Below are 14,584 nucleotides of genomic sequence, written 5' to 3' on the forward strand. Positions count from 1 at the left end.
AATTCAATATAAAAGGTGAAGGAGAAAGGATAATAATGTTGCCTCTCTCACGTTGTTCTCAAGGGGGATTAAATTTGATTACATACAAGTTCTTCAAAAAGTTAAACATAGATTTACCATATGACCTAGCAATTCCTCTCCTAGATATATATCCAAAAGAACTGAAAGCAAGGATTCACACACATACTTGTGTACCCATTTTCATAGCAGTATTATTCACAATAGCCAAATATGGAAACAAGCCAAATGTCTATCCATGGACAAATGGATAAACAAAATGTGTTATATTCATACCATAGAATATTATTCATCCATAAAAAGGAATGACGTACTGATACATGCTCCAACATGGATGAACCTTGAAAACATCATGCTAAGAGAAATAATCCAGACACAAAGGGAAAAATATTGTATGATTCCACTTACATGAAGTACCCAAAGTAGGCAAATCCGTAGAGACAAAGTAGAATAGAGGTTACCAGGAACTGGGGGTTGGGGGGGTGAAAAGGAATGAAGGGTTGTGACTGTTTAACGGGTGCGGAGTTTCTGTTTGGGACAATGAAGGGTTCTGAAAATACAGAGCAGTGATGGTTGTACAACACTGTGACTCTCCTCAATGCCACTGAATTGTACTCTTAAAATGGTTCAAATGGTAAATTTCATGTTATGTACACTTTACCCCACAAAAAAATTGATTATGTACATGGAGTGATTAGCACATACATGGCCCACAGTTGTCTGGGCTCAGTGAATGAAACTATTGTTTTCACAGGTCTGGCACACACTTGCCTTTTTCAGAGAGGAATCTCTCTCATTCCATAAGGCCGAGAACCTTGAACTTAGGAGTCTGTCTGCCCTGCAGCACTCTTCGACATCCTGAGTCCTTTCCCATCACACCTGGGTCTCCTGTGGACACTGTCCACGTGGAACCCCAATTCACAGTCTACTTAACAGGATGAGGCCCCTCCTCACTGGAACCAGCAAGAAGACATCCCAGGAAGGCCTCCCATCCCTCACCATCTTGCCCTTTTGGTCTTTCGAAGGCTACATCGCTAAGCGGTAGAGGTGGGATAATTTCAGAGTGAAATCATTATAGAGAAGAGGAAAAGGTAAAGATCAGTGTATCTTAAGCCTTCCCTGGAGTCTCCAGTGGAAAGAACTCAAAACTTAAGTCCTTCATCAGGACAGGATCCACTCCTGTTGCTCACACACCCCCACATATACCTGGCTCTCCTGGCCTTTGGCTCGCCAACCATCTCCCGTATGGGCTTCTTCAAGTGTCTGAATCTCCGCCCACCAATGATTGGCCTTTATAGTGCTTCCGGTCTGAGTGATTCTCTCTGGAATAGTGCCCTAGTGATTAAGTGACACCTTTGTCACCCAAGTCTTATAGAAGAGCTGGGTCCCTTGAACAGGAGTGGACTTGGATCCTCTAGGTCTAATTTCCTTTACTATAAGCTCCCATGAGAGCTGCAGGGAAAGTGGTTCCTTTCTTTACTGACCCTGTTAGATTAAACACATGCTTACCTCTCAACACAGACTTTCATTTTCAGGTTCAGTACAGTTTAAACCATACGGAAAAAAGAAAATATTTCTTCAAATAACAGGGCATCTCATCCCTTTCTGGTGTCTGGAACCCTGAGCAAACTTATTCCTTGCTCCCCTGGTGAGTCCTCCCGAATAATAAAGCATGTCCTTTCAGTGGTAGCCGTCATCATTTTTCAGGAAGGGCTCCAGCTCAATAACATTTTTCATTTATTTCAGAAGACTCTCTGGAATGGGATACCATTGCCAATGTTTTCTTACACTATTATTACTGTAATTGCAACATAAGGGAAGTTTATTCAATAAGTGCTACTGTGCAACTGGACAATTATTTGGAGGAAAAATAGCTAGATTCATGCTTTATCTGAAACTCTCACACTAAAATCAATTCCAAATAGATTAAAGATGTGGGTATTAAAAGAGAGAGAGGAACCATATGAATTAAAGAAGGAATTTAAGCTTCCAAAAGTCAGGCAACCAGCAGTTGGTAGCCTCTCCTGATTCTCATCAGAATACCTACAAAGATACAACCATAGAGCGGGATAACTATCAATATTAAAAGATGAAGACTGATAAAGAAATGCCAAATATAGTAGAAATTGAGTCCAATTTGATGGCAGATGCAACTGGACTAGAATGGAGGGGTCCCTATTGTCTTCAGCTCATGCTAGAGAGGCTCCCTGATAAAAAAAAAAAAAAGGATGAAGAAGCTCGGGCTATTTCCCACCATTTATCTCTCAACCAGAGACCCAGGGTCTCAGAAATCTGGGCAGCTGGCTCTCTAGAGCAGTGGAGAACGTTAGACACATACCAATCTCCAGATACCACCCCAGACTACGTGACTCAGAATATTTAGGGGAGGTACTCAAGCATGGGTGTTTCTTTTAAAACTCCCAAGGTGGGACTTCCCTGGTGGTGCAGTGGTTAAGAATCCACGTGCCAATGCAGGGGACACGGGTTCGAGCTCTGGTCCGGGAAGATCCCACAGGTCACAGAGCAACTAAGCCCGTGCACCACAACTACTGAGCCTGTGCTCTTGAGCCCGCGAGCCACAACTACTGAGCCTGCATGCCACAACTACTGAAGCCTACGCGCCTAGAGCCTATGTGCTACAACAAGAGAAGCCACTGCAATGAGAAGCCCACGCACTGCAACGAAGAGTAGCCCCCACTTGCCGCAAGTAGAGAAAGCCCACATCGAGCAACGAAAACCCAACACAGCCCAAAAATTAATTAATTAATTAATTAAAAAATAATAAATAAAACTCCCAAGGTGGTCTGAATGTGTGGCCAGATTGAGAACCAGTCTTTTGTGTATATTTCTCAGATACCATTCTATAGGGCGGGAAGGTAATCAAGAGATTCTGTCTCCCCCTTTTGGCCAGTCTGGCTCTTTTGCGACATTTCTTTCCTTCCTTACAGTCTGGGATGTCGCTCTTCACTGTTTCTCCTCCTATCATTTTGATTTCACTTCTTCTGTTTTCAACATTACCTTCTTACTTCTGCCTGCCCCTTAAATATTGGTCTTCCTAGAGCTTGGTATCTTGAAATATCCTCCTAAATTGGAAATTTCATTCAATTCTAAGACTTCAGCTGACACATATGGACTGAAGACTTCAATTCTTATACAGTAGGGTGAACATTTTCACCTTCATAACCCTCTTCCTGGAGTATATACCCTCCCACTGATGGAGCCCTACCCAACCCAAGCCAGGATAACTGCAGAGGTCTTGAGGAGGTGGGGGAAAGAGAGTCTTTTTTTTTTAAATAGTGGCACAGAAGTTATGTTAAAAAGTAGTCTTGTAGAATCCCCACTAGTCTAGACCATTCATCCCCTCTCTCAGTAGTTAGAACATAATGATGGACCAGATGCCAAGAGGAAGAAGTTAGATGCTGGGACAAGAAAGGAGAAAGAAGAAAGTAGAAGTGCATGGAGGAGACCACTCTTCTGCCCATTAAACATGAACTTGAACAAGCTAGTGGGGACTGAAAAGGGAAAAGAAAGCAACTTTGGACCATCTCTCAATTCTCTATATGCGTGACTATCTAATGATAAAACTTTTCCAATAATGAACTGTATCATTTTCACAAACAATGACATCTGCCTCTCTCTACCAAGCTTCTAACTCCCTCCTGATGACCCAACAATCATAGGTACCTCAAACATAACATCTAAAATAAATCCCTCCTACTCTCCCTTGCCCCAATCTTCTCCTCTCCTGTGCCATCTCTGTGACTGGAACTACCATTTCTCTACCTGATATGGGTTAAATTGTGTCCCCCCCCCCCAAATCCATATGTTGAAGTCCTAACCCTAGTACCTCATATGTGACCTTGTTTGGAAATAGGATCATTGCAGATATAAATAGTTGACTTAAGATGAGGTCATTAGAGTGGATCCTAATCCAATATGACTAGTGTCCTTATAAAAAGGGGAAATTTGGGCACAGAGACATGCACACAGGGGGAACACCATGTGAATATAAAGACAAAGATCAGGTGATGCTTTCACAAACCAGGGAAAGCCAAAGGTTACTAGCAAACCACAAGAAACAAAGTGAGAGGCACGGAACAGATTCCCTCTGCAATGCCCAGAAGGAACCAACCTTGCTGACACCTTGACCTTGGACTTGCAGCCTTCAGAACTCTAAGACAATGAATTTCTGTTGTTTAAGCCAACCAATTTGCAGTACCTTATTACAGCAGTACATACCACCCAACAAAGTATATAGCATATATGTATACGGCGTATAACACCCAACAGACTTTCACCCTCCATCTCTCATCCAATGTCCTATGGCTAAATACCATCCCGTTATTCTCCAAGATGTCTCCTAAATTCAGCTACTGCTGTTTCCACTGCCTCTGTAGATATTTTGGGTAATTATGTTAGGAGAAGGTAGAAAACTTAATCCGCCAAATGGAGCCAGGATAGGCTGAAGCTGGTGTAAGAGAGAGGGTTTAGGATTCAAAGCGGTTATAGACATGGTGGGGCTAGCAAGCAGAGGGGGAGAGCACACGTAGCTGTGGGTAAGATAAACACCAACTTAACTGGTTGGGAAATGCTGAGACCACAGAGCCTACGTCAAATGTCAAAGAGGTGGGGCTGGCTAGAGGCCAGGGCTCCCCTGGCTCTGTCCCCACAGTGACTTTGGGGCTGGGCTTTCTCCTGAGTTGCACACTGGGCGGTGAGTGGAGGTCTCAGGGGTACCTTTGCTACTGGGTCTCCCTCTGCCCGGATGCTGGTGCATATTCCTGAGGCTCCAGCTCCTTTTCCAACTGCCAACCGAACAGGCAGGTTTGCTGACAAACATCCTGTTCCAGTTCCAAGGGGTGTGAACCAAGGCGGGCACTTGGCATCCCCCAGCACTAGCTCCAAGGGGTGTGAACCAAGGCAGGCACTTGGCATCCCCCAGCACTAGCTCCAGCTCTGCCAGGAAACAGGAGGCTTCACTGTAGCTCCTGGAATCGTATTCTACACTTTCGGATCAAGCAGTGAAGAACCTGGAATAGGATACTCCTTGGACCCCAAAAGGCTCCGAGCAGCTCTGCTTGTCCTTCTCTCTGTCCCTGGCTCCTCCCCTCACTCCCTGCCCATCAATTTCTCACTTTCACTCCCTCCCTGCCCCCTCCCTCCTCCTGCTGCCCCCCACCCCGTGCTCACTCTTCTCTCCCCCCATTCATCCCCCGCGGCTATCACCTCCTTCCTCCATTCTTAATCCCCTCTTTGCACCCCTTCCTTCCCTCCTCCCCCTCCCAACTTTTCCTTCTCCTTCCCACCCGCTCCCACCCTTCTCCTTCCCCCAATTTCTCGCTCTCCCTCCCTTGCTCTTCTCCTGATCTTGCCACCTTTCTCCTCACTTCCCTCTCCTGCCTCCTCTCCCTGAGCCCTACCACCTCCCCCGCCAGCCCTGCCCATCAGTGTTTGCTTTGCTCCCGGAACCGGATGAAGGGGTTGCCCTGCCCATGCCCTACCCTGCCCCACTTCTGGCAGCTGGGGTCTCCCTTCATGGCCGACGGCTCTGGGACTCAGGCCCCAGGGAAAGGGCCCCTGCTCAGCATGCAGCTCCTGCGAGCGCAGTATGCAGGCCTGAGACAGCAACAGAAGGCCCAGGCCCATGTGGTGGTGCTCCCGAAAGGTAAGGCTGGGCAGGTGCTGGGGGCAGAAGGGAAGGGCACGAGGGCCTGGCTGTGGGCAGAATGGGTGGCTGAGCCGTGGGCAGCGCAGGGCCAGGGCTCTGCTGGCCTCCTGGTGGGGAAGGGCAGGGAGGTGGGCTGGCCTGTGCAGGGCCGTTCCGCTAGGGCCTCAAGCCAGCAGCCGGCAGGCAGCCCGCTGCTGGGGAGAGAGGACACGTGATGTTCCCAAAAGCTTGAGCGCTGGCCAGAGGAAACGCAGGGCTCAGGGACCCAGGAGGCACCCAGGCTCCCGGAGCGAGCTCTGCACCCCCTCAAACAGCATCTGGGGAGGGGGCTTAAGACACAGAAGCCCCGCCTCCAGGGGAGCAGCCTCCTCCCTCTGGGAACTCAGACTTATTCCAAGAGGAAGTTAGGAGCACAGGGCTCAGAAAGCAAGCGATGGTCAAGTCCCAGCCCTTCATCCTCTAACCGCGAGGGCAAGTCAAGAGAGGTAGGAAGACCCCCTGAAAGGTCAGGGCTGTGCTCTGGGAACTTCTGTGGCTGTTTATACAGTTCAGGACTCACTGAGCAGCCCACCCCACTCTCAGCAAGTCTGGGAAGGAACCAGGGGCCAGAGGGTCCTCACTGTCTGGGACAGGAAGGGCACTGCCTTGGGGTAAAGGCACCCACCTCTCACAACTTGGGCTGTTGCCAGTGAGTGGGGTCCATTTGAACTGAACTGGTTCAGCTGAATAGCCCCTCTCTCTGCAGGGCAGAAGCTGGGAGTTTCCTAAAGCCCTATTCCATCCTCAAGGGTATTCACTCATTCAGTTACTCAGCCAGCATTAATTAAACCTGTATCGAATGAACACAGATTTAACACACCTGTGGTTCAGACTCACCCATACACGTGATGGGTATGTCCCCAAAGACACCTCAAACTCAGCACGCCCCGTAGAATTGACCACCCCTGCCCCACCCCTCCCCGCTGCCCCTTTCTCCTGCCTCCTAGAACTCAAACCTCCCTCCTCCGTGGTCACCACTTGATGAGTTGCGTCATGGACATGAGTTACATCATGAGTTACAACAGGGTAATGCGAGGGGGAGTGCTCAGGCTCTGCTTCCCCGGGGAAGACTGCTCACCCGCAGGCTCAGTCAGAGTCTTTCAGGGCATTTCTAGCAGTTTGCAAGCCCACATTGTTGCTGTAACTGTGAGAAGTAGTGTGCTGTCTGATGGAGTGTTCCTGTACTTGGTCTCTGGAGAAGGGCCTGAACCTGAGTCCCAGCTCTGCTGCTGAGTTGCTCTGTGCAGATTTGAACGAGTCATGTACGTTACTCTGTCACTCAGCTTCCTCGCCTTTCAGCTGGGAATGGGAACTAAATAAATTCATACATATAAAGCTCCTTAGGGCTTTCTGTGCTAATTGGCTGAGGACCAGATCGTTACGTCACACAAGTCTGAGTTAGAAGGACATTTGAAGCACTTGGACTGGGCGTGAGGAATAAGGTGGTTCTCCAGGGAGAAATCAGAGTAAGATTACAAAATTGAGGTGAAAATGATGCTGGGGGAGGGGGCAAAAAAGCAATTTTGCCTGCACATTAGCAACAGGCTGGATGGTGGTACCATTCACTGAGATAGAGAATATAGGAGAAAAAGATTTCTGATTAGGAAAAGATGAATTTGTTTGTGAATATGCTGCATTTGAGGGAGTTGTCTGTAAAACTTCCAACCAGCCTGGATCTCAGGAGAGAAATGTGGGCTGGAGATATAGATTGGGGGTCATCAACATATTGGTAGTAGTTGAAGCCATGGGCACGGATGAAATTGTGGAGGACCAATGTGTAAATTGATAAGAGGCTGGGATGACAATTAGAGTTCTACAATACTCAAATACTGAAGGGACAAGCAGAGGAAAAGTCAGGGAAGATAGCAGTCAAAATGGTAGCAGACGAATATTAGCCCGAAAAAGGGAATTCACACATGCTGAATCTTGGATGAACCTACATGGACCTTGAGGACATATGCTAAGTGGAATAAGCCAGTTACAAAAAGACAAGTGCTGTAATGATCTCCTCATATGAGGTACCCGGAGTAGTCAGATTCACAGAGACAGAAAGTAGAACGGTGCTTGCCAGGGTGGGGGAGATGAAGAGTTGTTGTTTAACGGGTATAGTGTCAGTTTGAAAAAGATGAAAAAGTTCTGGAGATCGGTTGCACGACAATGTGAATGGACTTAACACTATTGAACTGTACACTTCAAAATGGCTAAGACGGTAAGTTGTATGTTGTGTGTCTTACCACAGTTCATTTTTCTTAAATGATAGGAGAAAACCAGGAGATATTAATGCCATGCAACCAAGCAAGTAGAGGGAGGTTAGGGATCCTCCGTGTCCAGCATAGCAGAGACTCAGGAAGACAGAGTGGCCATTGAGATTGGCTCCCACTAAAACTAGATCTCAGTGTCTTAAGACACTGGGTTGTATCTGGAAGGGCACGTGCTCTGGGAGCTGATTAATGGAAGGAAGCCCTCTGGAATTAGCTTTCTTCATCCTTAGTGTCATGGAATGAATTTAGGTTCTAGAGACGCAGTGGCAGGTGTTCTGGATTCCTAGCACTAGAGTTCAAGGGCTTCCTTCTGGCTTTATTCCTGCAACACCATCTCTCCACTCACACCATGTACTCTGTCACCTAGGGGCCTCCAGCAGGGACAAACGTCAGAATGCTCAAGGGAGCTTCACTGCATTTCAGAGGGAATTCCAGGCTGGCCACAGGTCTCCTTTCTATAGGAAAATGCCTTTCAGTCATTTCTCTAACCCTCAATGCCACCAAGAGTTGACAAGAAACTATCATGTTCCACAAGGTGGCAAAAAGATGTCCCTGAGAAGGAAGAAAGACATCGGTCTGCCTTCTCATCCCTGAAGCCAGTTCAGGGAAGCAGTAGGTGCTGCAAACATGTTCCCAGAACAGTGGCTATGGTTCAGAAAGATAAAGACCAGTCCTCCAAAAGGAACTGCCTCAAAACACAGTTCCCCTCTCCTCTGCTTTGGGTGCTAAACCCGTTATCAGAATCCCACAACACAAAACCCTGTAAGTTAAGAATAACCCTTTCCACTGGCCAGTGTTATGTGAATCACACATGTGGGTGAACACATGTTGTACCCTTGGTCCCCGTTATTCTTTTAGTCTGAAATGCGAGTTCCCTAGTTCTTCCTAGGGTTCACTCCCTCACTGCAGTCAAAATCTGAAGTCTCCTATCACACTCGAATGTTTTTTTCCATAGCATTGATTACCACCAGAAACTTTATTATAGTATGTTTATTTGCTTATTCTTTGTCTACTCCACTAGACCACGTCATGAAGAGGTAGATTTTGTCTCAGTGTTCATTACTGTATTCCCAAGACCTAGAATAAATAATGCCTGGCACATTATAAGGGCCTAATAAATATTTGTTGAATAATTGCGCATGAATGTGTGTGTGTGTGTGTGTGTGTTAGAGATAATGCAGTGTGTTGGGTACCTGGCCTCCTGATGTATTTGGCATGTCCTTCCTTCAGTTTGAAAGCTCTGAGACCCCCAAAATGAGAGCCACCCATGTACTTTGCAGTGGTGACCCTGCTGGTGCCTTGCTTTCTCAGGAGGGAACATGCCTGCTCCTGCTGAGGCCATGGTCAGTGCTGTTTGGATTAACAAGGAGAGAAGGCATTCACTGTCCCTAGAAGAGGCGGATCCTGAGGCAGAGGAGATGCTGGAGGAGGCTGACAGAGGCTGTTTCCAGGCCCCCGGGTCCCCATGGCACACGCACCTAGAGATGCACCGCTCGGTCCAAACCTTCCACCAGGAAACCAGTCATCAAGTAAAGCACAAGGACAAGTTCATGGGGGCTGAGCAAAGGCTCCCAGGCTTGTTTGAAGACACTCAGATGACTCAGCAAGGAAGCACGATCCCAGAGGCAGCCCCGCATGAGTGTCAGGTGGGCGATACCCAAACAAAGGCAGTGGGATCTGGCTTAAACATTGGCGCTCAGGGCCCTCCTCCCATAAAGAAGCCACACAGGTCTGGAAGACCAGCTCACTATCCATTTCCCCAGAGGAAAACTCCCAGGATCTCCCAGGCGGCCCGGAACCTGGGCTTATATGGCCCAGCCTGAAGGTTTCCACCCAAAGGTCTCAACCTTGAGGCCACCTATGGCCTCACCTAAGAACTTAGGAGGCAGAGGCACAGCTAGGGCCTCTAGCTGGGAGCAGAACTGGACTACATCCATCGTCGGGATGGTGGGACATGAACTTTGCAGTGGGCACGTAGACTTGTCCTTCAAAAAAAAAAAAAAGAGAGGTTGCCCAGACCAGACTGCTCACAGCTCAGGATGAAAGAGTGCTGTCTGATCAGTGCAGCCCCATTCTGCTTATATAAGAAGACATTGCTATGGACATCGACTCAGTCCTTAGAACTAGAGAATTTTAAAACGTAAGACAGAGACCCTAGCCAGGGGATGCCTTTGCAGTGCCCTAGAGTCGACAGGCGTGGGCCATCTTGTTTTCAGTAACTTCTGAGGATTTCTCACATGTTCTGGAGAAGAGAGGGGCTCTGAGAATTTCCTTTTTCTGGTCGCTATGCCTGGAGACCAGCTCACAAGTCTCTACATTCACTGGTAGTGACCACACCATTTTACCTTGAGCCTCCCAAAGTATGGTCACCCTGGGTAAAAAGGGTCAAAACAAGAACACCTACTGTTCTGTGTGTTTAAGTGTCTTTAGGAAGGGTTGGTCATCTCTCCCCTCTCATTGAGACTGCACATTCCGGTCTCATTATAGATTTATTTCCTTTCATCCTTCTCTCTCCGTCCTTTCCGTCCTTCCTTCCTTCCTCCCTCCCTCCCTTTTCTCCTATTTGCTCTCTTCTTCCCTTCCTCAATCTCTCTCTCTCTCTCTCCAAATTAAACACTGCCCATCATTGAAGATATATAGTAATAGAAGCCTGAAAGAAGAAGATAAAGAAATGTTCCTGCTTGGAAAGTATGTGTTCCTCAAAAGTTGCTCCCTTTTCAGCCAAATTTGAATCATTCAGATCCTTCCTGGTATATTTTAAACCAATGACAAAGTGAAGCAGGTATTACTTGGGTGGTGGGGAAGAAATTATCTTACCTGGTTAATGTTTAACTTTAATAAACACACCTAAAGTGACTTTTCCTCATGCCAGATTCTCTCTCTCTAAAGTTTTACCCACATCGTCCTTTTGTTCCCATGGTGATCCAGTCTTGCCCACCCACATCGAGAGATGTTACCTAGGAGTATCATTTCCTGTCAAAATATGAATGTGCCTTCTCCTTGGGCCATCCCCGAAATTCCCTCCAATTTGGGGATTGTGATTCCTTTTGTGAATAATTAATAAGAGCCAGTTGTTAATTTTTTTTAATAGTCTAATGAAAAACAAGGAAATTTTCTGGAAAAACTTTTCCTTTGTTTTTGTTTTAAAGAGGCTTCTCAGAAGTAACTCCTCTTTCTACAGTGTATCAATCAGGATAGGCTATGTTTTGCTGAGTAACAAACAACTCCCAAACCTCACACAGCAGCTTTTTTTTTCCCCACTCATGAAAATTCCACTGTGGATTTGGGCAAACTTCCAGGGCAGCTCTCCTACATTGTTGCTACCAATTCAAGCTGCTTCAATCTTGTGGCACCACCATATCAATACTGGTTTCCCTAATCACTGTAGCAGAAGAAAGTGCATTAAAAGTCACATACTGGCTCTCAAATCACTTTGCTTATGTTTCATTGTCCAAAGCAAGTAACACGGGCATATCTCCACTTCAAGGGTATGAGGAAGTGCATTCATTTCATGTGCCCACAAGGAGAGAAGGAATGGAAATATGGATGAGCAGAACTAATGGCTAACACAGGTAGAGAGGGGCCAGGTCATAGTACAATATTAGATTTTATTTTGAATACAGTAAGTAGCCATTAAGGGATTTACATATGAGACCAAAATGATTGGATTTGCAGTTCAACCAGATGACTCTGGTCGTTCTATGGAGAATGAGTGGATGGTCATGTTAAGAGGCAATGTCAGGGGAAATTACAGCCAGGGGAAGTTCAGTGGGAAAGATGTTGTTAGCTCAAGCAAGAGTGGGAGCAGAACGGTGCTTTGTGACCACCTAGAGGGGTGGGATAGGGAGGGTGGGAGGGAGACGCAAGAGGGAAGAGATATGGGGATAGATGTATATGTATAGCTGATTCACTTTGTTATACAGCAGAAACTAACACACCATTGTAAAGCAATTAGACTCCAATAAAGATGTTTAAAAAAAAAAGAGTGGGAACAGAAGAAGGGGAAAAAGTAGATACATTTGATATACATACACTTTGGAGATAGAAACAATAGGATTTACTGAAGGAAAATTACAAGTTCAGTTTGAAGGATACTGAGTTTGAGGTGCTCAGAGACACACCAATAAAGATATCAAATAGGCAAGTGGATAAATGAGACTAGAGTTCTGGGCTAGACATAAGAATTGAAGTGTCATGAGTATGCAGAGGTACTTAGAATGAGAAAGGATGGATTCACCTATGCAGAGAATAGAGAGAAGACCGGGTCCAGAATGAGTCCTGAAAACTCCCAATTTACATAGTTGAAAAATCTCTAAGGATTCTTCCAATTCTTACTGAGATGACGTGGGGTCAGGGAGGAGGAGACAGTGAGGGACACTGAAGAGGAGTGACCAGGAGAGAAGGGGAGCCTGGGATGTGGGGTCTCAGACCTCAGAGGCAAGAGACAGTGCAAGACTTTGCCCAGGTCACTCCCCTAACTGCAAACCTTCTACAAATCCCCATTTTCTAGAGTCCACATTCTTCTGTCTGGAGTTGCTTTTCCTGAAGCACCGGTTCAAGAGGCCAGAGTCCAAGAGGCAATGCCGGATATGGGAAAACTTTTCAGCCAAGGGCAGGCCCGTTCAAGTCAGAGCCAGCTGACAGCTACCGAGGCTGAGGGTGTGTTTGCCCCAGAGACATGGCCTACTCCTGGGATGGGGTCATTCTCGTGCCTGGGGTGGAGCTGAGGATTAAGTGTTCCCTGTGGTAGAGCTTGAAGGGAGAGGGGCAAGAGGAAGCCTGCTTTTGAATCCTCCCACTCCCTTCCCACAAGGCTGCTTCTGCCAGGAGCATTAGACCAGAGCAATCTCTGTTTCTCAACCACACTCACATGCTTCTCCCAACCCATGGGTGGTCAAACCTGTGGGGCAAAGAGCTCAGATTATGTCTGGGCTGTCACGCCACCCACTCTGATTGTCTCCCTCGACAGGACTGGAGCTAATCTTCTTTTCCCACACTCTCCCCAGGGTTGGCAGAAGGTGGTTTTCCTAAACTAGACAATAACCAGATCACATTGTAAATCCTGCCTGTGGCAGCTTACCTCAGGGTCACCCAGCCTTCCAGCCCACAGTGAGGACCTGCCCACAGGGCTGCCGTCTTGCTGGGCTTGGAAATAGGTGCACCTGGGCTCCAATCTCAGCACTGCCATTGGTAAACCTGACCTGAGCTGAGTCACTTAACTCTCAGAGCCACAGATTCCCCAGCTGTAAAATGAGGCGATAATAGCCCCTCGGGTGTGGGGCTAAGGAAGGGAGGATCCTTCTCATTATTTGTCCTTTTTTTTTTTTTCTTTTTGTGTTACCCGGGCCTCTCACTGCCGTGGCCTCTCCCGTTGCGGACGCGCAGGCTCAGCAGTCACGGCTCACGGGCCCAGCCACTCCGCGGCATGTGGGATCTTCCCGGACCGGGGCACGAACCCGTGTCCCCTGCATCGGCAGGTGGACTCTCAACCACTGCGCCACCAGGGAAGCCCGGCAAATGCTATTTTGACGGAATGGGCATGACCCTTTTTCTTTAGGGATATGAGGCTGGCAGGAGGCTGCCCTTGGGACTGATATTCTCTCCTTGACCAAACTCTAGCTAGGCGCCTCTGAGTCCTTTCTCTCTGACTAGCCCTCAACCTAGAAGACTAGAGCCAACATGAACATGGTTTCTAATAGGTCAAGGCAGCACCTCCAGGATGACCCAAGCCCCCCCTTAAAGAAATCACAACAATGCCAGAAGAATTTGCCGTTTTGTTCCAGCCAGCACCTGAAGGAAGATAGGCTCCCTGTCTCCTAGTCTCTGTGGGAGGGTAGGAACCTAATTTTGATAGGTACCAGTTAGCAAACCGGGATGGGTTTCACATGGACCAATCCCACCTTTCCTAGTTTCTGTAATTTTCATCTCCCTGACTTCTGAGTTCCTACTTGCCTCCCTCCCTACTCCCCCATTCTCCCTTTAAAACACACAGCCACCTCTGTACCAATGGAAGTTTTCAGCTCCCTGTTGCAGTAGTATGCTAGTGATGAAAATCTGTGCTTACCACTTTAAGTAGTGTCCCGCTTTGTTGACCTTTGACAGGACATTCAATATTTGTATAGAGGCCATTCCCTCTTCCCCTATCCACGGAGTGAACACAAGAAGGAGAGGCAGGAAGGTCAAAGAGGTTTTTTTTTTTAAAGTTGGTAGTATTTGCAAGAAAGGGGACGGGGCAACACATTATCCCCCAAGTTGGATGACTGTTTGGCAAGTAGGCTTGCCCCAAGAGATGAAGAGAGACCTCAGTGGGAAAATGTCAGTATAGAACCATCAGGAAGATAAGGTGTTAAGGGTAATCACGGCACATAGGTGCAGAAAATACCCCCGTCCCTGTCCACAGGCCTAAGTTGGGCCAGCAGAGGGCAGATAAGACGGTGGCCACAGACGAAGAGAGATGGACCTCTATAGCAGAGTTTCTCGTCTGCAGGAGCCCGTGGGGGGGGGTGCCACCTGTCCACACCGAGCCTGCAGACCCTCAGCGAGGTCGGTGTACACGGTCAAGGCCAAAGAGACCAAAACTACGCCACAGCCAGTCCAC

General features: G+C 47.5%; 1 protein-coding gene across 1 annotated transcript; it reads left to right on the forward strand.

Moving 5' to 3' along the window:
• The first annotated feature begins 5,058 nt into the window (after positions 1-5,058).
• CUNH9orf152 (chromosome unknown C9orf152 homolog) lies at positions 5,059-11,815 on the forward strand. The gene is made up of 2 exons (XM_027105238.1): positions 5,059-5,683; positions 9,298-11,815. The coding sequence occupies exons 1-2, from the start codon at positions 5,491-5,493 to the stop codon at positions 9,807-9,809; spliced, it is 705 nt and encodes a 234-aa protein (XP_026961039.1). The 5' UTR covers positions 5,059-5,490; the 3' UTR covers positions 9,810-11,815.
• The last annotated feature ends 2,769 nt before the right edge of the window (positions 11,816-14,584 follow it).

Source organism: Aethalodelphis obliquidens, unplaced genomic scaffold (assembly GCF_003676395.1).
Source record: "Aethalodelphis obliquidens isolate GAN/ISIS:26980383/991018 unplaced genomic scaffold, ASM367639v1 scaffold7, whole genome shotgun sequence".
Lineage (NCBI taxonomy): Eukaryota > Metazoa > Chordata > Mammalia > Artiodactyla > Delphinidae > Aethalodelphis > Aethalodelphis obliquidens.

Excerpts from the sequence above, each read along its gene's own strand:
- CUNH9orf152 (XM_027105238.1), top strand. The coding sequence starts at position 5,491 with ATGAAGGGGTTGCCCTGCCCATGCCCTACCCTGCCCCACTTCTGGCAG. Across the intron at positions 5,684-9,297 it reads TGTGGTGGTGCTCCCGAAAG|GAGGGAACATGCCTGCTCCT; the intron begins GTAAGGCTGGGC and ends TTGCTTTCTCAG.